A 19,689-nucleotide genomic window follows, 5' to 3' on the forward strand; every position below is an offset into this window, starting at 1 on the left:
TTAACTTCTTCTCCTAATTATAGAAAAGGTTGATTGACTGTGTTAAAATTAAAGCAGATTTCTGAATTCTCTATGAAAATATGAATGAAATAGGTGAAACCCAGCAATTTGCATGAATGTTAGGAAAACTAAACGGAAAGCTCGCTTACTTCATATACCATCAAAATTGCAACATCATTTCCCTAGCAAGAGTTTTAGTCTGGAAGATTTCCTAAAGTCTAAAACATTTGCTAATGTGCAAATACTTTATGACATACATATCACAAATTTCTGTGAGCAACCATTCCACATATTTTCCAAGTGTTATCTATCACCATTAATAAACATTCACCGACTTGTTTCTCAGTGAATTGGTATTAGGAAAGACAGATAAACTATTGTCTCTTTCCTTCAGAAAATCTGCCCTAAAGATAGAGGTTTATTCCATACATTATATATATTCTTCGGGTTTCCACTTACTCAAGTTACCAGTTTTCTGAATAAATAACTTTATAATTTTATAGAGAATTCCTTTCTAATCCTTACTACTTTTTGTGATAAGAACTACTCCCATTTAACAGATGAAAAGACTAAGACACACAAAGATTAAGCAATTTGCCTAAAATCAGAAAGCTTGGAAGTTAGAAGTTTAGGTGTGGAATGTAGTTCTACCAGCCTGTAGAGACACACACAGTTGTTTTAACCATTAAAACACACACACACACACACACACACACACACACTCTCCCTCCCTCCCTCCCTCCCTCCCTCTCACTCTCTCTCTCTCTCTCTCTCTAATAAAGTAAGGAGTACAGGCAGAAGGTAGTACACTGATTCAGAGGAAAACCAATACTACCTACAGCCGGAAGGATCAGAGGACGTTCCATGGAGTACACAGCACTTGACTGACGTCTTGAAAGAAAGAAATGCATCATCAGGAGAGATAAGTAGTTCCAGGAGAAGGCATTTTTCCCTGCTGCTTACAAATATGGCTTGGATGTCCCTCAGTCCTCTTTTGTAAAGGATCCAGACAGACTTCCCAACCCACAAGAAGGAACCTGACGATATTCTATGATTAGAATGAAATCTTAGCGATTCAAAGTGAGGAAAATACTGTTTCTTTCCTATCATTACTGGTCCTCTCCTCTCCCACTATTCAGCAATAATTTTGCAAAGGAATAGGGAAAAATCTGCTCCTGAATAAAACCTAAGAGGACAATGAACTATTTTTTTTTTTTTTTTTTTTTTTTTAATTTACAGCACTCACTGAAGAGAAAAATGTCTCGGGTTAGGAAACTGGGCCAAAGTTACAGAAATAATTGTGTCATGGGTGTGGAACTATATTTCAATTTATAAGTGGAAAAAAGCCATCAGGAGAAACAGATGACAAGGGAATAAGATGAACCAGACAAATCCATGAAGGAAGGAAGTCAGTAAGCCCTTAGGTTGAACAGTTTACTCATGTTTGGAGTGAAAACATTTACTTACAAAATTGTTCCCTCTCACAATAATGCCAAAGAAAGAAAGAAAAGAAACTGTCATTTATCCTTGATTGTTCCCCCAAGCTATAATTACATATGTGTAAAGGAGTATTTCTTGTGAAACACTTAATACCAATCTACCAATAAAAGGGGAGGAAGATGACCTTTCACTTCAGTTCCTTTTTAACCTCAAGAATCTAAAAGAACCCACATCCTTCTTTAGCCATCTGGCTGTCTCCAGTTGTGCTCACTGTACTCTATCTTAACTCCACTCAAGTCAGGCTCCAACTGCACAACCCCACCACAATGACTCTCACACAGGTGACTTGTAACCTCTATGTCAATACATCCAGCGCTCAGTGATTAGACTTCATCTCACTTGTCAGATCAGCTGCAACTGACACACCAGCACTCCACCTTCTCTCACATGTCTTCTTCACATGGTTTCTAAAGCGCCGTGCTCTCTTGGTTTTCCTACCTCTCTGATTGCTCCAGCTTGGTTTCCTTTTCCTGATCTTTCAATGTTATAGAATGCTTCAAGGTTCAGTTCTTAGTCTTTTCTTTAATGACACTTTTCCCTTAGTCATCCCATCTACTCTACTGACTTCACCATCCACAGGCAGATGACTCACAATTGTGTATTTCAGTCCAGCCCTCTTTCCTGAACTTGACTCAGGTATCTAACTGCTTACTTGATGCCTCCACTTGAATGTCTAATAAAGACTGCTTACTTAACATATACAAAACTCAGCAACTAATGCCACTCACCTCCACAGCCACAGCTCCTCCCCCTGCCAAAAAATATTCTACTTCACCTATAGATTTCCATATTTCAGCTGATGGCAACTCCAATCCTTCCCGTTGTTCAGGACCCAAACCTTTCAGTTATCCTTAACTTCTCTCCCTCTTATGCCCACCTTAAATCTACTAGCAAAATCTGTTGGTCTGTCTTCAAAATATATCTAGAATTTAGCCACTTCTTCCACCTCCGCTGCTACCACCCTCATCCACGCTGTCATCATCTCTTACCTGGATTGCTGGATAGCCTCCTAATTGGTCCCCCTGCCTCTATCATGCCCTCAAGAGTCTAGTCTCAACACAGCAGGAGTGATCCTTTTAAAATCTAAGACAGATCACGTCACTCCTGTGCTCAAAGCTCTGCGATGGCTCTCATCTCACCCATAAAGCCAGTGTCCTTCATACAAGACACTATGCCACCTGTGTTTGCAATAATCCTCACTATTGGCCACCTCTCTAACCCCCCCTAACTATTTTTCCCTTCAATGACTCTGCTTCAGCCATCTTGAGCTCCTGTTCCATATACTATATGTGTATACACATACACACACACACACTTTGTGTGTATATACACATAGTAATTTACTTATTTTTATGTTTGGTATTGCCCCTCCTTCTACCCTGTTAGAATGTATGCAAAATGTGGGTTCTACAGGGCAGGAGTCTGTTTTGTACACCGAAGTATCCTAAGAGACTGGCCCAGTGTGAGGCACATAATCAGTGCTTTAATCAAAATTGCTTAATGAATGAGTTTCTAGTCTCTTAGCAAACTATAAAGGGCTCAGCCATGTGACTGAACTTGTTCCACTCAGAATCTTACTACATTCCTTTCTCTTAAAAGACATGTGTGCCACAGTAAATGCTGAATAAATGCTTGTTGAATGAATTTCTAAATGGCACTGTGATTGTAAATGGAAGAAATAAAATCTCACCACAAATATCGTGAAATCAACAAAACAAAACAGAAACTGTGTACGATTTGTTCATCCATTTATCCATCTATTAATTCATCTATCTAACATAAATTTGGGAAACTATAATGTGCTCTGCATTATCTCCCTGTGTTAGGGACATAAATAAAAGGCTTAGTCTCTATTTTTGCATGGGGCAAAGAGAAAAGAAACCATACAAATACAATTCAGACTATTAATTGCCTTTACAGAGGTAAGCCCTGGGAACAACAGGATCACAGAAGAAAGCACCTAACTGACCGAGGCTGTAGAGGCAGAGGCCATCAGGAAAGATGTGCCCCTTGAACTAAATTTTTAAGGAGTTAGTTAAGGAAACAGAGTTGGCAGGGGTTGTGGAGGAAGGAGGAAGAAGATGCCATTTTAAGCAGAGGACACAGCTTGTCTGAAAGCACAGCCAGTAAGCATACACAGAAAGCACTGAACTCCAGGCAGCTCAGTTGGCTAGAGTCCTGGAATCCAGGGGATATGTTGAGGTGGAGAGGTCTTTTTCTCATACTGCATAGTATCATTTAAACTTGAACTTAAGGGGTAGTCATTACAGTTGCATTTTCAAGTTCACATTTTAGAAACATCTGAAAGCAAGTAGTATGGTAAACAGGGCCTTGAGAAAGACTATATAAAAAAGGTATGAAATTTAAATTCAGAGTTAGAAATGCAATATATATTGGTAAAGAGCATCAGGAATTTTAATTCTTGACTCAAAGTAACCTGACAATTATGATTATATTATTTACCTTTTTTCCCCCAGAGGACTCAAAAGAAGAGAGCATTGAGGGAAAAAGATTCCAAGAAATTCTTAAACACATCCTGATTCAAATCCAAAACCTAAATGAAGTGAAACAAACAATGAAGAAAACCACCCTCAATGTCATTCTTTACTCAACAGGGAGCTCACAATGATAGTCCAAGAGAACATTTACAGTGCCAAAAGAAATACCCAATCCATCCATCATCCCCTCACTCCCACTCCCTCCCAAACATCTCATATTTTCCTTCCCAAAAGATACCAATACTCAACAGCTATTTGTCACTCCCAAGTTCTGATAATCCTCTTGGCATCTCAACATTAAAATCTTTCTTTGTCCTTAAAGCAAGAGAAAAGGATTGTCGAATCCCAGGAGCGATTACCTCAAACAACCATTTTACTCTGCTGGGGCACAAAAGATCTTTCTCAATTGTATTCTTTCACAACATGCCTTGCTAGCCAAGCCTTAAGAAGTTAGTTTGGTTTGGGGGACCACTGTAGGCAATTGGAAAAAAACCAGAATTATACCTGGCATTGATACAGAACCGAACTTCCGCAGGTAAAGAAAAGCAATAGGTTCTGTGTTCTCTAGTTTCAGTCATGTTGCCTTAAAATTTGTAAATGAGTATTTTTTACATCTCCCCGAGTATTTATTCTAGAAATTCAAAAAGGAGAAACAGAAATCAGGCACAAAGAGGTCCTAGGTACAAGTACCAAATACTTACTTCTTAGGGCAGCACTTGAAATCTGGACCGCTGACACAAAATCAAAGCACAGCACACTTTCTATATAGGTCAATAGTACCTACATAGGTATATGCATAGTTCAGCATCATTTACAAAGTCCAAGTTTCTGTTTAAGAAAACGAAGGGAAAATTGGAAGAAAATCTAAAATGGGAGGAAAGCTAAATATGGCTCCAGGAATGCAGAAAGAGGTCCACAAGGGTGAGTGGGTGTGTGTGTGTATGTGTGTGTGTGTATGTGTGTGTGTGCATGCTCATGTGTGTCTGGGTATACATACACAAAGACCCCAGTATTTGACATTATCTGCCTAACCTTATTCTGTTATAAAATTATTTTCACAAACAAGCAACACATAGAACTAAAAGTCACTGTTGAAGTGATTTCTAAATATTTACTAAACTTCTAAAAATAAGACTAAACTTTTGGAACTGTGACTTTTGATGGTTTTTTCCAAAATGTCTACTGTAGGGACGTGATAGTGTGAAACTGGGAGTCTAATCACCAATTCTAGAATGTTTTCAAAGGGAAGTTTTTCTTTTTTGGATCCTCTTATTCACCAGTGAATTGATTTTTCTATGAAGCAAAGTTTTTAAAAAGTAAAGTTTCTTAAAGACTGCTCAATTCCTCTGAATTTAAATCTCTACCTCTGGGGAGAGTTTCTCATAGAGAAAGAAGAGGTAAGCGTGATCCTTCTTTGAATCTTGGTGTTATATTTTTCCTTTTAAAAAATGCCACATTTTTTAACTTACAGAGTTTTTTAGGAGAAAGGAGGGGAGGGAAGGGTCAAACTGGTTCTTGTCTTCGTTTCCCTAGGAATGACAATCTAGAACAACCAAGGATACTGTATAAATTAAATATAACTGTTTATATATATGTATACATTTAAAGAAAACAAAAAAAAATCTAAAATTTGTGGGATCGGTAATTTCAAATTTCAAATATAAAGTCAGTTAAAAAATATGTAAAGCAGAGCAGGGCAGGACCTGTTCATAACATGGAGCAAGCATCAGGTGCCCCGAGGAGTGAGGCTGGGTATTCAAGGGAAGGATACTTCAGGCTCATGCAGTAGAGGAAGATTGAGCCTGGTCTTGAAAGATGGAGTTGAAAATCTGCAGAGTCCTGAGGCTTTCAGACTGAAAAAGGCTTTCCTTTCTCACTTGACAATCACAGTGTGTCATGATTTATAGACTTTTCTTGATCAACTCCTCTGGAGATATTTTCCTGGAGAAATACTGGAAAAGTGTGGTATACTGTTCTGTTTGTGATCACTTTTTTGAGGTGCAAGAATAAGCTGCTGAGGCAGAAAATGTGCCTCCAGTTATCCCTACCCCTCACCACTGTCTCTTAAGTGTTTACCATCACAAGACCTTTTTTTATGGCTGTGATCCAGATGGAGGTCTCCTCTCTATTTGTCACTGAGTTTCTTCACCAAGTAGTAGACACATGTCAGGATTATTTTGGAGACTGTTCAGAATTAGTGATCAAGGACAATGTGGTTGTGGTTACGCAGCATTAGAAGAGATGCTTGGCAATGGGTTTCCAAGCTGACTCGTTGGCTATCGAATTGAATATCGTCAAAGAACTGACAAAGTCTCCCACTATCCTTTGAACAGTTGTCAACATCATTACAGGAAGCACCAATGTGGGTGACCAACTTCCCACTGGATAACTGTCAGTGGTGCCTTGGTGAGGTGCTGGGGTGAAATACACTAACAATGAGGCCTATTTTGATGTGATTGAAGAGATTGATGCCATTATTGACAAATCAGGTTTAACAATTGCAGCTGAAACCCAGGGGGTGATTGATGCTGTGTCAAGCTGATTGGAATGCCAGACCTTACACTTCCCTTCATGAACCCCAGGTGGTTGGATGATGTCAGCTTCCATCCTTGTGTTTAAGTGCTGGGAATCTGAGCATATCCTTTCATCCCTCCTGATGGAAATTTCCACCTGCTCTCTTATCCTGTCAGTGCACAGAATCTGGTTGCAATCCCAGTGTATGTCAAACATAGTATCAGTTTCTGAGACAGTAGTTTACTTGTATGCTTTGGAATAATGATGGGACCCAAGCAGGCAATGGGGAAGACCACAGAGGGAGTGACAGTCACCAGCCAGATGCCCAAAGGGGTCCTAAACATGAGCCTGACTCCACGACAAAGGATGCACACGTTCGGCCCAGTCACAGAGATGCTGTTTTGGGATGTGGGAAAAACAAATCGCCACAAGCTACCAAGTTTAAGGAAGATCATGAGTCTTCACATTGGAGATTCCAAACCAGAACCATGGTTCTGTGGAACCATTATTTCCTTCTGTACACTTTAATTTTTTACTATTACTAAAAAAAAAAAAAAAAAAAAAAACCTTCCTGATATCATCCTCTAATATGATAAAATTAACCTGCAGTTAAGATGCAGCAGCTGATTATTTCTGGACTTAAGGTCATCTGGATATGTATGGAGAAAAGTACAAATCCTTTAAGGGCATAAAATACATGACCAAAGCTAGAAAGTTCCAAGTTTAAACCCGAAGGGAGAGTTTGCAGAGGGAAGAGTCATGAACACTTTTTCATTTCTTACTTATCTAAAAGTAAAAAGTAGCAGCCTGTCTCCTAGGACAGTACCCTCCTGGGCCCACTCACTACTTTTTCTCCTTAGCCTGCAGTGCTGTGGAACTAATCAAGGGAGGAAAGGGTCACCAGGGAGAACTGGACAGAACTGAAACACAGCATAACCAGTTCTCAAGGACAAGGTGTGTGACGGGGGTAGAGATACTTGATGCTTGCGTAACCATTTTTAACATGGTTTCTACTGAAAAAGACCAACGTTTGTTGCTTGCTTGGCTTTAATTATCTAAAGCTGATGAAAGACTTCTTTGTTGATTTTTTAAGGTAGAAAGATTAGAAAGAGGCCGGGGGTGGTGGCTCAAGCCTGTAATCCCAGCACTTTGGGAGGCCGAGGCGGATGGATCACCAGAGGTCAGGAGATTGAGATCAGCCTGGCCAACACGGTGAAACCCTGTCTCTACTAAAAATACAAAAATTAGTCAGGCATGGTGGTACAAGCCTATAATCCCAACTACTCAAGAGGCTGAGGCAGGAGTTATCACTTGAACTTGGGAGGCGGAGGTTGCAGTGAGCCAAGATTGCACCCCTGCACTCCAGCCTGGGTGACAGAGCAAGATTCTGTCTCAAAAAAAAAAAAAAGAAAAAAGAAAAAGAAAAAGAAAAGAAAGATTAGAAAGAAAGAAAAATGAATGTTAGTCAAGGAAAGACTTGTTAAGGATCTGATCTATGCAGGAGGAGGAAAGAGAATTAAGGAAGAGTTATGAGACATCTTTAAATGAAAGATTGGCAAGAAAAGTGAATAAACTGTACTAGGAGGGATGGAAAGAAGAGTTGGTTTCTTTCGGATCCTTCTGCTCATATATAAGAAACACTTGTGCTTCTAGAAAAGGATTGAAGACTTCTTAAATTCGAGTCCAGTATTGACATGAAAACCCCAGTAGAATATTTTCCCTCAAAGACCGTGATGATATCGGACTAGTTTTCAGACACTGCCTGTTGCTGGCCTTTAGTACTTGGGTCTCACCGTCAGTGAGAAGGTGGTCTGCCTTCTTCCCATGGTGGCTGCCTAAATGCTTCCTTCCCTAACCCAACACAATTCTACCACTTCCCTTTACAGAATTCACCAGCCTTTTTCCTGTTACCTCATCCTTCCACAGCATTTTCTAAAAAGTAGGAGAGTTTCAGAGAAGCCAGTCTGATAACCCCGAGGGCAGCCAGAGGTTGTGTGTCATGGTATTGGAGTAGAGAGGGCCGACTCATTTTCCATGAAGGTAGACATGGCTGTGAGTGATCTCACATCTGCATTTGTCCATGCTGGGGTGGTACTGGATCCCAGCCTTCTGGTCGGAAACTCTTCCATCAATTGCCTTAAGAGAATGGTTACCATGGAGGGTATGGTTGCTACTTGAAGCTGCTTGGTAAAGTGGTCACTTCCTCACAGTCTTTTGTTTTGTACTCTACCATGTATTTATAATAGATAGCTACTAGTCCCTTTTCATTCTAAAACAAAAAATGTCCCCTAAATCTTTGAATAAAATTAATGCTAAAGGGGAAAAATACATAAAGCTGTGGAACCACGATTTCCTTCTATACACTTTAATTTTTTACCTATTACTAAAAAAAATTTTCCTGATATCTTCTTTTAATATAATACTGTTTTATCTATCATTTGATTCAAAGCAGAAGTAGCAGCACTAGTAAAATAAAGCAAGCTGCTAAAGTTAGCTGGGAAATGGTCTTCAAGTAATTTAAAAAAATGTTTATAATAATAATAAAAAAAACCCAAAAGGGCCAAAATTCAAAAGGAAAAAAAATAGAAAGTAACAGGGACTTGAGAAAATGTCTGTGGTTTTCTCATCTCTTCAACAGGAATCCATAGCACCTGCCTCACAGGGTTGTCATGAGGATTTTAAACACTCATAAATGGAAAGCACGAAAAATAGTGTCTGGACCCATAGTGAATGCTCAAGAAATATTAACACATCACTATTATTATTACTGGGAAAAACTCACACTATCAGGCCGTTTATCACTTCCTACCCAGGAAGGCAAACAGTCATAAGGGAATCACAATCTCGTGAAAATCTTGGCTGCCAAGCAACGATAGCCTTATTTCACAGAGAGCATACTGAAGACACGGCTCAAGATTTCTACAACCTGGAAGGAAGAAGTAGTCATTAGAGAAGGATCAGCATTTCTGATTTCTAGAAGGGGCCTATCACCTATAAAAAAAAGAATAAGGCTTGTTTTCCATTTGCCAAAGGTGGACTTGAATTAAATGGTGGACGTTAGAGGGAAATGTCTGCTCACTATAAGAAAGGTTAGTATCAGGAACAATTGCTTCATAAAAGGATAGCCTGTCTTGAAGGATACTGTACTGTTAACTAAGTGTGAAAGCAGGAGTTTCATACGTCAAGGATGCTAATTGCCCTGCACCTTTGTAAGCACATTGTGTGCGGACCCATTCGATTTTCTCCACAGCCACCCTGCTGCACTGTCTATATTCTTAACCACCATAATTCGCTGCCTACCTCCCAGCTCTGAAATCCTGGGCAAGTTACCTAGCTTCTCTGCGTCTCCATTTCGTCATTTATAAAATGAGGACAATGATAGCACTTGCCTCAGATGATAGTAATAGATTAATTGCATTGATACATTTGCTTAGCACTTAGAACAGTCCCTGACACATAGCAAGTATTTTATTATTTTTATACAAAGGTCATTTCAACTTTTAAGAAAATCTTTTACTTGGATGGCAAGTTACAGAAGCCACAAAGAACTCTGTCTTGGCTACAGTGAGCAATCTGACACAATTTTTTACCAAATAAGTGGAACTCAAGGCTTGCCTTCAGCCCTGATTCTCTAACAGCAGTGAAAAATGTGAGCAAAACTCCTACAGTGAGAGACCTACATTGAGACCAGATTCTCTATACTTTGTCATGGCTGATAAAGTAAAGCCCTGAAAAGAGTGGTCTAGTCCATAAGCCTCTGCTCCCTTCTCTTATCCTCAATGCCTCAGCCAATCATTCAAACGACACTTTCAGCAGAACCCTTAACTGCTTCACACACTGGGCTTTACCTAGCACCTACTTAACCAATTCCCAAACCTAGTCAATCCAATCCACTTCCTTGTGCCTGCCATCCAACTGCAACCTGGCATCCAACATAGCCTAGTAAGCCTTCTACTCGTCCTTAACTTACTCCTTTAGATTCTCATAGAGGCAACATTAAACGTTTACTGCACTCAAGCTTCCAAATGATCCTTCCCTGTTCTCATGTATCCTAGATTCCTCAGTAATTGGAAAATAGGCACAATCAGAAACAAATTCTACTTTTCATATACCTACCTCTATACCCCTAAACCCCTGCAACAACAAATCAATTCAACATTTACGGATACCTTTGCCTAGCCTTTTCACTCTCCTTCCTGTTTCAGAAGAACAATAAGTTTCTAGATCTCCTTTCTAAGGCCAACTCTTTCTTCTGTTCTCTGGTGCTACTCAAGAAATGATCATAATCTTCTTGGTTCAATTGTCTGGCAACCATTCCCCTGACTCCCACCTCTGTTAGATCTTCAAAATTGTTCTACTAATCTATAAACATACACTGGAAAAAAAATGTTTTCAGACCTGTTTTCCTCATTTAAGTCTTCATTAAAGTGGTCTCTTGCTACAGGTATGTAACTGGTTGAACTCATAAATGTGAACCACTGGAAGGGAATCTGATACAAGTTATTCTTGATTACAATCAATCTTTTAAGTACGCTTAAGGGTCCTAACATCCAGCAGCCTTGGATTTAATGATTCTTAAATTATTTCTCCCATTTATACTGTGTTTTTAACAAACATAATAAAGGAAAATATGCCAGAGGTTTATTATATATGACAAACTGTACTTTAAATAAATGTTGCTATTGACTTGAGGATTTCTTGTACAAAGTTTATAGATTACCAATATTAATACCTTAAAAATGCTTTTTGAAGGATAATTCTTACACGAGCTAAGTAAGCCCTTAGTCTACAGAATAATGATGGAAGTTATGAACAATGCTATGATCATGTAAATTGTCCATATACCCTTAGAACCTTATTTGATTTAAAAACTTCCCATCTATAGAGAATAAGTTTACAGAAATAAATGTTTCCATACCTTCTAGGAAAACGATCTAAAATAGGAGAGAATATGATGTATTTAAGGAAAACAAAAGCAAGCCAGTGAGGGCGAAGCACAGAAAACAATGGGGGAGGAGGGAAGGACCAAATTCCTCAGGGCCTCCTAGCCCAGAATTAATACATTTTGGCATACTCATGAGAACAGGAAGCAAAAGAAAAGCTTTCAGCTGGGAGATGGAAGGATCAGGTCCGCAATTTTAAAAGGATGACTCTAGTCGCTGTATAGAGAATGAATGGATAGCCGACCAGAGTGTGATGAGCACAAGTGGGAGTTAGGAAGTTGCTTCAGAAGTCTAAGAGGGAAATGCTGGTAGCCAGGACCAGAGTGGCAATAGAGGTAGAAATAAGGAGATAGATTCCAGCTGATAAAATCAGTAAGACTTGAGGAATGATTAGATATGGGGGAAAGAAAAGAGGTACCAAGGACATGTTGGTTTCCTGCATTTATATACATATATACATGGAAATGCCAGTAACACATCTTGTACAATATATACCAAGTTGTTAACAGAAGTTACCTGTTGAAAGGGAAGATGACTTTTACATAGTTAAAAGTAGACTTTTAAAACTACATAGATATGTACACTGTTTAAATATTTTATAATCAGCAGGTATACATTGCCTTCTACTTAAACTCATGTGCAATTTGCCTCCCTGAAAAGGATAGGAATGGCATTTTAGGGAGAAGGAACAATGTATCCCAAAGCACAGACACATGAAAGTACATGACATATTTAAAGAATATCAAGTGGTCTAATGTTTGTAGAATAAGAAGGAAAGATGTATACTGGAACAGAGATGAGGAGAGGATTGAAGCTATTGCAGAATATGGCCAGATCATAAAGAACCTTCTATCTGAGGCTAAAGAAATCATTCCTTAAAGAGTAGGAAATGGGGAAGCAAATGAAGGTTTCAGGCAAGAGGGTGAAAAATATCAAGTTTAAATTTTAGAAAGATTTCTCAAGAGGCAGTATAAAGACTGAACCAAAAGGAGACAGAAGACAGCCTGGGAGATCACTCAGGCAAGAACTTAAGGCAAAATCAGGGGCAACAGATAAGGGAAGAAATTTGAGATTCATTTCAGAAGTTGACAGGACTTGGTGATTAAGCTAATCCAACAGAGAAAAGGAAAAGTCAAAGATGCTTCCATGATTTCTAGTTTAGGAAATTAGTGATGACATCAAATGAGATAATGCAAGAACAGGTAAAGTGAGAAGATTAACAATTTCTGTGTTGAAGATAATGAAGTTTAAATACCTCTGGAGGCAGGGCAAGTTACCCAACAAGAAATCAGACTATTTAAGTTTGAATTTGAAGAACAAGGTCGAGAATGGGAGCACATGAACACTATTACTCAGAAGAGAGAATTTTAAACCTGTGGACACTGTCTTACCCTCAATGCAATTTCACTCCATCTTGAGGCAACCGTCAATTGACCAGTTCCATTTATTTTCATAGTCGTAAAAATTCCACAAAATTGTTAGTTTCTGTAAGCGATAACTTTAAAAAGTCAGAGCTTTTGTCTTGTTCTGAGTCATTTTTCCCCTTTCCTCTTTGTATGCCATTCTTTCTGTCAAACTAGTTAAGGAAGCTATATGAGGTATAAGGAAGAATATTAAGAAAAATTTGTTATTCTTATTATTTTGTCTTAATTGTAAAGGCAAAGAAAAGAACATTCGACTATTCTACCTTTAGCAAAACCTAAGTTAATGATTTACCTATGTGACTCTCCACTAATTTTCTCTTGCAAATCATCACCCCTTAATTAATGGACATCCCCAAGGCAGTCAACTCAAGCTGTAGCTTTAACCACAGAGGTTAAACAATTCACAGTCCTGTTGTTGCTGTCAGAAATCCAAGTTACACTGTACCTTTGTCTAATCAATGGTGCCCTACTTTGGTGGGAGATGGAGAGGAAGGGACCTGTTGGCAAGGAAACAGCTGCTTCCTTCCTGAACAAGGGAAAACCAGTAAGGTGACAGATGGGCAGAGCAGAAAAGTAGCCAAAAATTGCTCTGGCTCCTGGTTGGCAATAATTTTTGGAACTGAGGCACAACTGAATACTTTAAAGTATATCAACAATTGAGAGAGAGTATTGTTTACCTGGGTGCGCCGAAGTTCAACAAGCCTTCCCACACATTTTCTACATTTGAAAAACTCTTAAGTTTGCAGTAGTACAAAGAGCTTATCCTTAGCCTACGTACAGTGGGCAAAGACTGCAAGGCACTGTCCCATTTCACTTTAGGATTGCACCCAAGCAAATGCACTTTCTGGTTAAAAAAAAAAAAAAGGAAAATTTTTATTTTCTCTATAATATAGTTGTATGACTGACTAGAATTACTATTAAAATCTCATTAAAAATGTTTGCCTTAAAAGTTTACTTTTATATACTTAATTTGAAAGGATTTGTTGTAAACTTTTATAATTTGTTCTCTAATCATTCCCCCTCCCATCCACTTCGGTACCCAGAAAACTAAATATCCAAGAATTCCTGGGTAAAACAGACAACCACTAGACTGATACAACTAACGTATTTTGTTTTAAGCTGTATAGTTCTTCATCAAATGGAAATCAGCAAACCACTGAAAATAACATTAAAAATTAGTGTGGGCATGAAGTATGGAATTTTAAACATCAGTTTACTATGCTGATTAAGTCAACATTTATATTTTCATCAGAACTTAATAATCCCATAAATAAATAGAGCTCTCAATTATTTAAAAAAATCAAGGGATAACATATGTATTTAGACATAGTAGCAGCGTAAAGATGTATGCTTCAACACACTTATTGGGGAAACGTCTGAAAATATTACTACACTGAATTCAAAGGTATCCGCAGGAACCTGACATAGAAGTTCTCTAGAATAACATCATTTCAGGAAATTTCAAAAAAGAAAAGGGGTAGAATAGGAAATAGCCTCAAATTAATTGACAAAGTTCAGTGTTTGCCCCAACTTGATTATTCTCTCTCCACTGCAAAAAGAAAGTCTCAGGATGAGTGAATCACTTAGACGAAAGTTCATCTAGTGGAATAAATGGAGAAGCCGCTTGGGCAGGTGACACAGGAGAGTCGGTGGTAGTGCTGACTTTCGCTGGTGAGTTACAAGAAGATCCGGCACTGCTGCTGTTTCCATCAAGGGTATCCGAAGATACACACACACCAGGATCTGACAGCTGTGCAACGTCAGAAGAAAGCATGTTGGTGATGCCCTGGAAAAATCTCTTTGGCTGATAATCAGTTTCCATTTCACATTTTCTTTTCAATGGTCCAAGAACACTTGGTCTAATGCAATTGATGGGGCTCTGGCTTCTCCGGGTGGTAAATCGGGTCGTTGGGCTGGGAATAGGGCTTGGAGGCAATCCGTTGCTACTTACAAAACTTTGCAAGGATGGCGAAAAACACTGCTTCCCAATTCCCCGAGTGGGTGACGGTGCCGGTGACACAGGAATGAAATCGATGCGCTTGGGGGAGGCGGATTTCTCCACGTCGTTGTCACTCAGGCTGAAACTTTCCTCCCAGGAGTGGCTTATCTGCATTGCGGTCTGCACCTCCCGTTCGTGGACCGTCTCTCGGTTGATCAAGTCCATGCCTTCTTCTTGTTTGATCTGGTGCAAGCGGCTGCTGTGCATGCGGACAGGGGAGGCCGGTAGCAGCAGGCCGTGGCGGCTCGGGAACGTTGTGCTGTTCCGCCTGGCGCTCGGCGCCTCGGCCTGGAACACCGGCGAAGTGTCACTGAGGCCGTGGATCAGGGGGGCGCTGTTAGACCTCCTGAGGCCCCCGCCGCCGCCGCTGCCGCCGCCCTCCGCCGGGCTCCCGCCCGTACCCGGAGGCAGCTCCAGGTCTAGCTCCATCTTCTCCTGAGCCATGTCGGGGGCAGGGAGGCGGGGGAGGTGCTCAGTCAGGGACCTAGGATTCCCATTCCCCGCAGTCCAGGGCCGCCGCCGCCGCTGCCGCCGCCACCGAGAATCTGTCAGCGGGCTGGCCCCTCTGCGCATGCGTACCCCTTCGCGCAGGCGCTCGCGATGTCCGTCCTCGAGGCGCCTGCTTTCTGCGTAATATCTGCGCGGCAGTGGTAGGGGAGGGGCGAGGAGTGGTCGGGCCGCTAGTCCGTATATTCCTTCAGCAAAGCTATTGAGCGCAAACTGGCATTGACGGACGTCAATAAGATTGTCATATTCTGGAGTACATACTTATAAAACGAACAAAGCCCTGAAAGAGAGGCCCATGGTGATGTGGGGCTGTATGACGGGGAGTGGCGCTTGGCCTAATCAGGGAGGGCTTCCTCGAGGAAGGAACAGTGTCCTGAAATCCGAAGAAGTGGGCGAAATGGGTGCGATGTAAAACTTCGCAGGAAGCGGGAAGCGGGAAGCAAGGGCGACCCAGCCAGTTGGCAGGCGGGAACCAGGAGGAGAGGAGAAAGTGTGGCCTGGAGTGGACAGTGAGGACTGGCGTGACGTGAGGTGGTGGACCAGACCACATTCTGGTCTTTATCTTGAGAACAATGAAAACTTAAAGGGTTTTCAAGCATGGGTATAATAGCAACTGAAAAGCTCACTGGCCTGCAGTCTGGAGAACAAATATTGGGAGATTAAAACCTTACAGAAAAAAGGCCAGAGAGGATGGTAATTTGCACGAAGGTGACAGTGTGGAAGTGGAGATGGAGAGAAAAGTAAATGAGAACTGTTTAGGTTAGGGGAGAAAGCCAAAACAGGGGATGGTATTGATACTGATTTACAGTCATAGTTCCAGCACAAGCATATGTGTGAAGTATGAAGGATTAAAGGAAAACCAGTAGGTCCTCACATTTTAAAAATAAAAACACCATTCTTGGCTCATGTAATTAATATGAAACCTTGATATCTCATTAAAAGTGAGTTTATTTGTTCATTTATTTATTCAGTCAGTCAAGGTTTTTTTTTTCCAGCATACTTACTATGTGCCAAACACTGCTAGGAAATGGGCCCTAGTATGAGAACTTTTAATTCTTACTGAGGGGAAAATACAGAAATAAACGCAGGCTATTTTCAGATAGTGGTAAAGCCTTAGGAAAAACAAGATGGTGTGATGGAGCACTACTGATAGAAGGCAGGGGACAATTAGAGCTGAGATCTAAATGACAAGCAGCAGCAAGTCACGTGGACATCTGGGGAATGAGTATTCCAAGCAGAGAGAATAGCAAGTGCTAAGGCCGGAGCCAGCCATGAGTTTGATGAGTAAGCAGAAAAAGAAAGAAGGGCAGTGCTGCTGAAGCATAAGAGCGGGGAGTGTTAGCAGAGGGTAAGAGTCGGATCTCATTCTGAGTATGATGAAAAGTCACTGGAGGGTTTTAAGCAGGGGAATGATATTATCTGGTTTATGTTTTAAATATCACTTAGACTCTGTGGAAAACAGGCTGAAAGAGGACCACAGTGGAGGCAGAAGGATGAATTCAGGGCCTATGGCAACAATACAGATAAGATTCTTGGACTAGGGTTGTAGCAGTGTCAATGGGGAGAAGTAGAGAGACTGAGGCTATGTGCTGAGTTAGAACCAATAGGATTTGCAGATGGATTAAATTTAGATTGTGAAAGAAACATTATTCGAAGGGGACTCATAGCTTGTTTTATTTAAACTGGTGAGATGGTAGTATTATTTACTGAGAGAGGAAAAGAGCACATTTAGAGCTGTAGAAATTAAGAGATCTGAAGCAGAAGAACAGAAGGTAGAAAGAACCAACATTTTCTAAGTGCCTACTCCCTGCTAGGTACTTTAAACACTCCATAATCCCACTTAATCCTCACTGCGTAGATATTGTTATGCTCATTTTATGAAGGAATGATTGAGGTTCAAAAACTGCAAAAGGTACTACAGTCAGTACACGGAAGAACAAAGATCTGAACCGATTTGAATCAAAGACTCATTTTGAAAACCTGTATTATTTTCTCTGAATTTCACATGGATTAAAGAAAGAGAATTTCACATGAATTAGAGAAGGATGGCTAATTCTGAGATGAAAGAAAGGTCTAAAACCAAAGTTGGGAAAGGCAGAAGAAGGAGATGGATTTGGGAGACCAGGCAACAACAGAACCTAACAGCATGGATGCGCAGAGGATGAACAGGAGACACAAATGACTGTAGTTCACCTGTAAGTGGCTGAAAGAATGCTACAAATTATTCAATGAAAACAGGAGAGAGGAGGAAATGTCTTCAAAAAAATTAATATTAGGTAAGTACAAAAGAACATTAAATATAGAACTCACTTTATAATACCCACAGCATATTACTGTTAACTTGCATATTACTAAATTATTACTAATGTGGCTCAAATGTGCCAGATATTGTTCATCCATGTCTGGATAAACATAATAATTACCTTTACTAATAAAACAGAAGGATGGTGATGAGCCCACAAAATGAAACATCTATGCTATTTGATTCTTGCCTGAACACACCTATTAGAGATCTTAGCTGGTTTCCCAGTTTCTACCCTTGTCCTTGTAGAGTTGGGGACAGAGAATTGACTGACACTTCAGGTCCCAGCACAAATATTAATACTGACTGAGAGGCTTTCATAACTGTTCCTTATAAAAAGCAATCGCAGTTCTCAACACCAAGTGTACATTCGCATGCCCCTTACTCTGTTTTTATTTTCCTCCGGAGTACCACATGACATATATGTATATATTTTCTTGCCTCTTTCTCTCCTGAGAAGGTAAGCTCCACAAGCGAAAGACCTTTGTTTTGTTCTCTGTTATATGCTTCATATCTAGAACAGGGCCTGGCACATTGTACTCAATAAGTACTTGTTGAATCATTGTGTGAATGCATGATAATGAATGAAAGGATGGATTAATATAGCTTTGTCTAAAAGGGAAGATAACTCTACTATTTGAAAATCCAGTCTAACAGGCTTTTCTACACTGATTCTAGGAGCTCCATACCTTGATATATTTTTTAAATATCAGGAATATTATTATTATTTAGAGTGCCCTCCAGCCCATGCAAGTGTGTTACTGGAACTACCCATTATGTGAACTAAGAAACTGAAGCCCTAGGTTTTCTTTCTTTTTCAACCATACGCTCATAAAAATTTGATAGAATTAAAATGTTCAGTACTGAGGATTCTAGGCAGTGTTTGATATATTGAGTTACTACTTCCTTTCGAAGGAATCAAGGACAAATGAGAGAAAATAGCAGCCATAAAATGCAATGTAGCCAGCTGCAAATGAATAATGCCAGAGGCAGGATCCAAGGAACCTCCCTGGCTCATTTCCCCCTTCTGGTTTCACTCCATGAATTAAATACCACTCTTAGTCAAGATTCATTCTCACTCCGAAGCCACAAAACCAGACATCTATTCAATAGTTATATTATTGTGATTAACATTAGATTTTAAAACAAAAGATATAACTTATTTTTAGGTTAAAAATAAATAGTTTAGGGCCAGATGTGGTGGCTCATGTCTGTAATCCCGGCACTTTGGGAGGCTGAAATGGAAGCACTGTTGAGCCCAGGAGTTCATGACCAGCTTGGGCAAGAAAGACCCCATCTTATAAAATAAAAATAAACAAACAGCTTAAAAATGAGCATAACAATATCTAGTATTGGGACAGAGTCCCAATCTAATATCTAATTTATAAGATTGCAATGAGGAATAAGTGGGACTAGAATATTTAAAGTGACTAGCAGGGAGTAAGCACTTAGAAAAATATTATTATTAGACAGTTTTCTTTTAATTTCTAAGGACAATTTTTCACTATTAAATTTCCGAATATATGACAAGGCAAATTTCCACCTCTGAATCCAAACTGAATGAATGTAAAATACGAAAATGTGTGTATGTGTATAATCTAAGATGGGCTGGAAAATACCTCGATATTCCACATTAATTAGCATCAACAACCTAGAGTAAAAATATTGCAGCAAAAACTGTGCTCTAAAACCATAGGAACTTAGGGTTAACTGTTACAACCACTTAGGAAAAATGTTTTGCTGTACCTATTAAAAGAAAATATATTTATAGCCCACGACTAAGGAATCCTGCTCCTGACGATATTACCAAGAGAAATGAGGGCATGTCTACTAAAAGACATGCATAAGAATGTTTCTTGCATTATTATTATTTGTAATAGCTCCAGACTCAAACAACCATAAACAATTTAATTATACAATGGAACTCTTTACCCAACAACATGGATGAGTTACAATATAATGTTGAATGAAAGAAATTAAGTACAAAAGAATACATATACTA

At 39.7% G+C, this 19,689-nt stretch overlaps 2 protein-coding genes and 1 pseudogene across 3 annotated transcripts in view; 1 reads left to right on the forward strand and 2 right to left on the reverse strand.

The window, feature by feature from the left end:
* PIP5K1B (phosphatidylinositol-4-phosphate 5-kinase type 1 beta) overlaps positions 1–19,689 on the reverse strand; it is a 319,195-nt gene that overhangs the window by 220,626 nt on the left and 78,880 nt on the right. The gene's annotated exons all lie outside the window — the stretch shown is intronic.
* On the forward strand, positions 5,809–7,252 carry LOC104662063 (annotated as a pseudogene).
* FAM122A (family with sequence similarity 122A) lies at positions 11,072–15,478 on the reverse strand. Its single transcript, XM_010362970.2, has one exon. The coding sequence runs from the start codon at positions 15,449–15,451 to the stop codon at positions 14,459–14,461; it is 993 nt and encodes a 330-aa protein (XP_010361272.1). The 5' UTR covers positions 15,452–15,478; the 3' UTR covers positions 11,072–14,458.

The sequence above is a fragment of the Rhinopithecus roxellana genome, chromosome 16 (genome assembly GCF_007565055.1).
Source record: "Rhinopithecus roxellana isolate Shanxi Qingling chromosome 16, ASM756505v1, whole genome shotgun sequence".
Taxonomy (NCBI): Eukaryota; Metazoa; Chordata; class Mammalia; order Primates; family Cercopithecidae; genus Rhinopithecus; species Rhinopithecus roxellana.

Bases quoted from the DNA above. Each gene is read 5' to 3' on its own strand.
- FAM122A (XM_010362970.2), bottom strand. From the start codon at position 15,451: ATGCGCAGAGGGGCCAGCCCGCTGACAGATTCTCGGTGGCGGCGGCAG.